This window comes from Urocitellus parryii, chromosome 2 (genome assembly GCF_045843805.1).
Source record: "Urocitellus parryii isolate mUroPar1 chromosome 2, mUroPar1.hap1, whole genome shotgun sequence".
Classification (NCBI taxonomy): domain Eukaryota; kingdom Metazoa; phylum Chordata; class Mammalia; order Rodentia; family Sciuridae; genus Urocitellus; species Urocitellus parryii.
The window spans coordinates 218,511,000-218,517,484 of NC_135532.1; the positions used below are offsets into that span (position 1 = coordinate 218,511,000).

Here is a 6,485-nt window from a genome sequence, read left to right on the forward strand (position 1 = left end):
TCTTCCCTAGTTGTAAGTAGCAAGGGATGAGGAAAATTCATTCGAACCACTGAACCAACTTATAAACTTTCTCAGCAGGAGTCCATTCCTTCATTTAAAATGGGGAAAGAAAGGTACATCCTGACATGTGATGTGTGTGTGTGTGTGTGTGTGTGTGTGTGTGTGTGTGTGTGAAGGGCTGTGATGTGCCCTGGCACTTGTACACTGCAGCTCTCAGTTGGTGTTCTTACAAATACATGATGAAGTAACTGTCGATTTAGTAAATATTTCCCTCCCTCCATTCTTGAAAAGGACCTGCGAGTAGCTCTGCTTTCATATACAAAGAGTGATATCAACAGAAATTTGATGTCCTGGAATTTTCTTCCAGTTCATCCTACACTTCCAGTTACAAAGATTTCGGGTGCAACATTAGAAATTAGAAAAAGAAAGAAAGAAAGATAAATCTACATAGAAGCCCCATTTCTTCAAGCACAACTGTGAATAATCAGATAGTTTGGGAAGAGGCGAAGTGAACTCTACAGGCAGGACGGCCGCTGGGGAGTCAGTACAGATCCAGTCACACAGCAAATGGGAAAGGGCTGTGGAACCCCTCAGCCTTCCACTGGCAGGTTTCGCAAAGTCTTGAATCTTCCCTTTCCCAGCGTTCTGCACACGGTGTGTAGGGGATTTCACTCCCCAAAACCCTTCAGGATAAAGTTCAAGCCCTTGGGTGGTTCAGAGAGGTGCCTGCGATCTGCCCCGCCTGCCTCTGCGCCCATTTCGACTCCTCCAGCCTGTCTGTTCCGCGCACCATAAACTGTTGTATTTCTTTAATCGTAAACTGCTCTGATACTTCCCTCAAGAAATGGCACAGCAGGTGACACCGTTCCTTGAGTACACACCACTAAAGACAAGCAGCGACTTTTGCAAACAAAATGTGTGGCTGAGAGCTTGGCTCTTTGCACGGACGCAAAGCCAGTCATGCGTCCTTGGCCCAAACTGGAGTTTTTGGAGTGTCTCACTGCGCCGCCACCTGCTGGGGTTGGCCTGCGCCTGCGCCTGCCTGCTGGGCGGGGGATGCCAGGTCCCCGACCTGTAGGTGTGCCTCACGCCATCTGATACTGGAAGAAGCTCTAAAGGGGCGCGCGTCTAGGTGCTGCCGCTGCCTCCACTCTCTACACAGGTGTCCCGCGCTGCCCACCCGGCCATGTCGTCCCCCCGCTGCGTGTCACTGGTCACCGGAGCCAACAAGGGCATCGGTTTTGCCATCGTGCGCGACCTCTGTCGCCAGTTCTCGGGGGACGTGGTGCTCACCGCGCGCGACGAGGAGCGGGGCCGGGCAGCGGTGCAGCAGCTGCAGGCAGAGGGCCTGAGCCCGCTCTTCCACCAGCTGGACATCGACCACCCGCAGAGCATCCGCGCACTGCGCGACTTCCTGCGCAAGGAGTACGGGGGTCTCGATGTGCTGGTCAACAACGCGGGCATTGCCCTCGAGTGTAAGCTGCGGGTGCGCACAGGGGAGTCCTGGCAGGCCGCACCTAGGTCCAGAAAAGTCTCCCTAGAAAGAAGCAACCTAATCTGGGAGCCCTAGGAAAAGCAGAGCCCCGCAGAGGCGGGGAAAGTGCAGGCCAAATGGACATTGCCTTTGCCTGGCTGGGACTCCTGGGGATCTTTTCCAGGTTTTCTTTACACAGTTTTTCTTTCCTTTTTTATTCTTTTCATATATACATGACCATAGAGTGTTTTTTGACATACATACTTGGAGTTAACTTATTCTAATTAGTATCCCAGTATTGTGGTTGTATATGATGTGGAGTTTCCCTGGTCATGTATTCATGTATTCATATACAAACCCAGGAAAGTTACATCTGATTCATTCTACTGTCTTTTTCATTCCCATCCTTCCTCCCTTCCCTTCATTCCCTTTGTCTAATCTAAGGAACTTTTCTCTCTCTCTCTCTCTCTCTCTCTTATACACACACACACACACACACACACACACACACACAAACACACACACTTACTGTGTGTTAGCAATCACATATCAGAGAGAACAGTTGGTCTTTGTTTGGGGGAATTGGCTTATTTCACTTAGCATATTTTCTCCAGTTCATCCATTTACCTACAAATGCCATAATTTCATTCTACTTTAAGCCTGAGTAATGTTCCACGGTGTATATGTACTATGGTTTCTTTATCTATTCATCTGTTGAAGAGCACCTAGGTTGGTTCCATAGCTTAACTTTTGTGAACTGAGCTGCTATAAACATTGATTTCGCTGCACCACTGTAGTATGCTGATTTTGAATCATTTAGGTATGTAGCCAGGAGTGGGACAACTGGGTCAAATGGGGGTTCCATTCCAAGCTTTCTGAGAAATCTCCATACTGCTTTCCAGAGTGGTTGTACCAGCAATGTATAAGTGTGCCTTTCCCCCCCCACATCCTCACCAACATTTATTGTTACATGTATACTTGATAATTGCCATTCTGAATAGAGATGGAATTTCAGTGTAATTGTAATTCACATTTCTCTAATTGCTAATGATGTTAATCAGTTTTTATATATTTGATGACAATTTCTATTGCTTCTTCTGTGAGGTGCCTATTCAGTTCCTTTGCCCATATATTAATTGGGTTATTTGGGGGGTATTGGGGGGGGTGTTAAGTTTTTTTAAGCTTTTTACATATCCTGGGTATGAATGCTCTATCTGAGGTGCAGGTGGCAAAGATTATCTCCCATTCTGTAGAACCTCTCTTCACATTCTTGATTGTTTCCTTTGATATTTACAGTTTTTCTAAGATGGGACATTAGGACACAGGATGGACTTTTAACTGGTTTTTAATATAGAAAATGCAAGAACAATGAATTACACCAAGATTCTGCATATGCATGCTTGTCTGTGCCTCTTTCATTATGTCATCTGATAAAAATGGAAGAACATCATTGAACAAGGAAATCTGACTTTTTAATACTTAATTTTTAGTTATAGATGGACACAATATCTTTATTTGATATTTATGTGGTACTGAGGATAGAACCCAGTGCCTCACGCATACTAGGCAAGTGCTCTTCCACTGAGCCACGCGCCAGCCCTGACTTTTGGACATGCTACACAAGACAGAAGACTTTACTTGGAAGGCACCAGATATCCCGTGCACTTATTCTAAGAAATTCTACCCCATGGCAACTGTTTATTGTGGTCTCTAATTTCTTTCTTAAAAGCGGATGATCCGACACACTTTCCTATTGGAGCAGAAGTCACACTGAAAACAAATTTTTTTGGTACCCGAGATGTCTGCACAGAGCTACTCCCCCTCATAAAACCACAAGGTGAGTGGGGTGGGTGATCTGGCCCTGCCCTCCTGCAGTCTCATCTCCTTGCCCCTGGCCTCTCCTGCTGCAGCTCTGCCCCTGCCTTGCTGGGCCTCCACCTGCCAGGTGCAGCTCTACTTCCCCCCCCCCCCGCCCCCTTCTCCAGTGGCTTGCTGCTGTGTGCACTGTTCTTCCACACCTGGCTCTTTGGTATCCTCAAGTGTCTGTTCAAAAGTCTCCTCAGAGCAGCTCTTTATTTCTTCTTTCCCTCCTACTGACAAAGGCCCTAGGATTCCATTCTGTTCACCCTCATTCAGACTCATGGACTAGGACCACCTCTCAAGACACAGCCCCACTAAACCTGTCACCTGCCCAAAACACTCCCAGACCAACTCACACATATGGATGTCCCTGATCCTCCATAACTCCTGATACCCCCAATCTACAACTGACACTTTCAGAGGATGTCCATCCTTCCTATAAATCGTCCTGGCCACCCACCATCATGGCCACCCTGGAGGTCACGAGGCTCTGCACCCACATCAGCAATGCCCATGTGCTAAGATTGTGCCCACTGAGCTGGGCATCATGGCACACACCTGCAATCCCACCAACTCAGGAAGCTGAGGCAAGAGGATTACAAGTTCAAGGCCCACCTCAGAAAATTACCAAGGCTCTAAGCAATATAGGAAGAACCTGCCTCAAATTTCAAAAACAGGGCTAGTTATGTGACTCGGTGTGTAAGCACTTCTAGAATAAATCCATGGTATTAAAAATAAATAAATAAAAGGTTGTGCCCACTGAGAGTCAGCCGAATCCCTCATTCCAGCCCTAAAGGGGCCCTTAGCTGACCATGCACACACCTGCAAACCCTCCTGAGAGGCCTCCCTTCTTGAGTCATGCCCTTTCCCAGGGCTCTGCACAGTGTCTGCTTCTGCTGAACCTGTGCCAGGCACTCCCAGACTCCTTCAGGAGACATCCAGGCCCTCAGCATGGTTCACAGTGACGCCGTGATCTGCCCCTGTCTCCATCCTGGCCCATTTCATCTCCCCATCAAAGTGTTTCATGCTGTGCACGCCACAGACTCTTCTAGTCTTCCACTGAAAACTGCCCTAGCACTCCTCCACTCAGCGAGACCCACCTCTCATTAAGGATACACCAGCAGCCAGCCGCCTTTACAACAACGAGATGTGTGGCTTAGAGTTGTCACTTGAGGGTACAGCTTCCTTGCAACTTCTGTGCTTAAAGGCACCCTGTGATCCCAGGAGGTTCTTTATGGAAGTTCCTTATGCAACCAACCAACATTCCATGTCTGTTTCTCCTACAGCTCATACTGGTAGCGCTCTTTCAAATGACAACTTTCTGCTCTAACATCTCAGTAAATTTGGTCTTCACTGTTCTCATGTAGGTTTTATGTTACATGTTAACACAGATGAATGTATCATGGTTTGGAATGTATTTTAGGCAGAGTGGTGAATGTCTCCAGCATAATGAGTCTGGTCAACCTTAAACAGTGCAGCCCAGAGCTGCAGCAGAAGTTTCGAAGTGAGACCATCACAGAGGAGGAGCTGGTGGGGCTCATGAGTAAGTTTGTGGAAGATGCAAAAAATGGAGTGCACGAAAAAGAAGGCTGGCCCAATTCTGCCTATGGAGTGTCCAAGATTGGCGTCACAGTCCTGTCCAGAATCTATGCCTGGAAACTCAGTGAGCAGAGGAGAGGAGACAAAATCCTGCTGAATGCCTGCTGTCCAGGGTGGGTGAGAACCGACATGGCAGGACCCTCGGCCACCAAGAGTCCAGAAGAAGGAGCTGAGACCCCCGTGTACTTGGCCCTTTTGCCCCCAGAGGCAGAGGGGCCTCATGGGCAGTTTGTTCAGGATAAACATGTTAGTGAGTGGTGAGCTTAAGTCACACCTCCACCATGGTCCCCACTTGGTATCCTGCACTGATGTGACCCAAAGGACATTTATGCTTTCAAAACTATCCTTAGACCAAAAATAAAAAAAATCCCTCAAGGCATCCTTATCAAGGTGTCACATATCACAGGTGGAGCAGGGAGCTCACTCAGGCACCACTAATTCCCTGAGGTCTTTTCTGATTCTGCTTTTCAACACAGGGAGAGAAAAGTGAAATTGCTGAAAATAACTAATGCAAATGAGAAGGTGAATAAACGATTCTTGATAAATGTCCACTCTGCAGACTGTTTTCATGCTGAAGCAAACTCCATGCCAGGAGCTTGGTCATTGTAAAAGCTAGGTCAAGGGGAGGGACAGGGGAACTCAGGCGTGGTCAGACCTAGTAGGAGCCAGGCCTTAAACACCTTGCTCTGTGGGCTATGCAGTCAGTCAAACAGGAGAGCAGACACACTTAGCAAAACAAGCATCAGAGTTGGATGTGGCCCCTGGACTATGGCTAACCCCTCTCCCAGGAAAACACACTACCACCAAGGCAAAGGCAGCTGCCCTGGTGGCTTCCCAAAGCCTTGGTCATTGTGTGAAAACAACCAGCAGCTTGAGAAGAGTGAGTGGGTGCTGTATGTGTGGTCACTTATGACTGAGCTGAGAGAAGTATTATAGAGACCCCTGGATGTGAGTGTTCCTAAGTAGGAATGAAGTATCCCACAACTGTAATACTCCCATGTGTTCCAAAATACAAAGAAGTAGAAGAGCATAACAGGATGTTTGGAATTGCAGACCATAGATGTATATATAGACATTGATTACCATTTTTCCACTTTTTTGTTTATTGTGAGCTTTGAAAACTTGGGGAGGGTGAGGGTGTGTCTCGGTGGTAGAATACTGGCCTAGCATGGGTGAAGTCATGGGTTCAGGTCCACAGTTCAGTACCACGACAATAAATAAAAATTAGAAATGGAAAAGGAAAGCCCAGGACCTGGCACCTTACTTAGCAGTGGCTCAAGCAGAGTGGCCACACCTTGCTGTGTCTGGGTTTCTTTAACTGTCAAGCACTCATGGGATGACACGTCAGTGTAAGTGTTGAAAACGGTGCCTGGCACGTGTACCACAAGGCGTGTGCTTTTGTCACACCTGGGATCAGAGCAATGTCACCCCTGGTGGTGGAGAGGAGCCCTTGTTCACTGCCCATCGCCCAGCTGTCTCAGAGGGCATCAGGAAGTGTCCACTGTCCCTTCCCTCCCACAGCCTGGCTCCATGCTGTCCACACCTCAACTCT

The 6,485-nt window shown here is 47.8% G+C and overlaps 1 protein-coding gene across 1 annotated transcript; it reads left to right on the forward strand.

The window, feature by feature from the left end:
- Positions 1-1,062: 1,062 nt before the first annotated feature.
- Positions 1,063-5,482, forward strand: LOC113177576 (carbonyl reductase [NADPH] 1-like). The gene is made up of 3 exons (XM_077795050.1): positions 1,063-1,475; positions 3,204-3,311; positions 4,758-5,482. Exons 1-3 carry the CDS (start codon positions 1,187-1,189, stop codon positions 5,192-5,194), a joined length of 834 nt encoding a protein of 277 aa, XP_077651176.1. The 5' UTR covers positions 1,063-1,186; the 3' UTR covers positions 5,195-5,482.
- The last annotated feature ends 1,003 nt before the right edge of the window (positions 5,483-6,485 follow it).

Excerpts from the sequence above, each read along its gene's own strand:
- LOC113177576 (XM_077795050.1), top strand. The coding sequence starts at position 1,187 with ATGTCGTCCCCCCGCTGCGTGTCACTGGTCACCGGAGCCAACAAGGGC. Across the intron at positions 1,476-3,203 it reads CGCGGGCATTGCCCTCGAGT|CGGATGATCCGACACACTTT; the intron begins GTAAGCTGCGGG and ends CTTTCTTAAAAG. Across the intron at positions 3,312-4,757 it reads CCCCCTCATAAAACCACAAG|GCAGAGTGGTGAATGTCTCC; the intron begins GTGAGTGGGGTG and ends AATGTATTTTAG.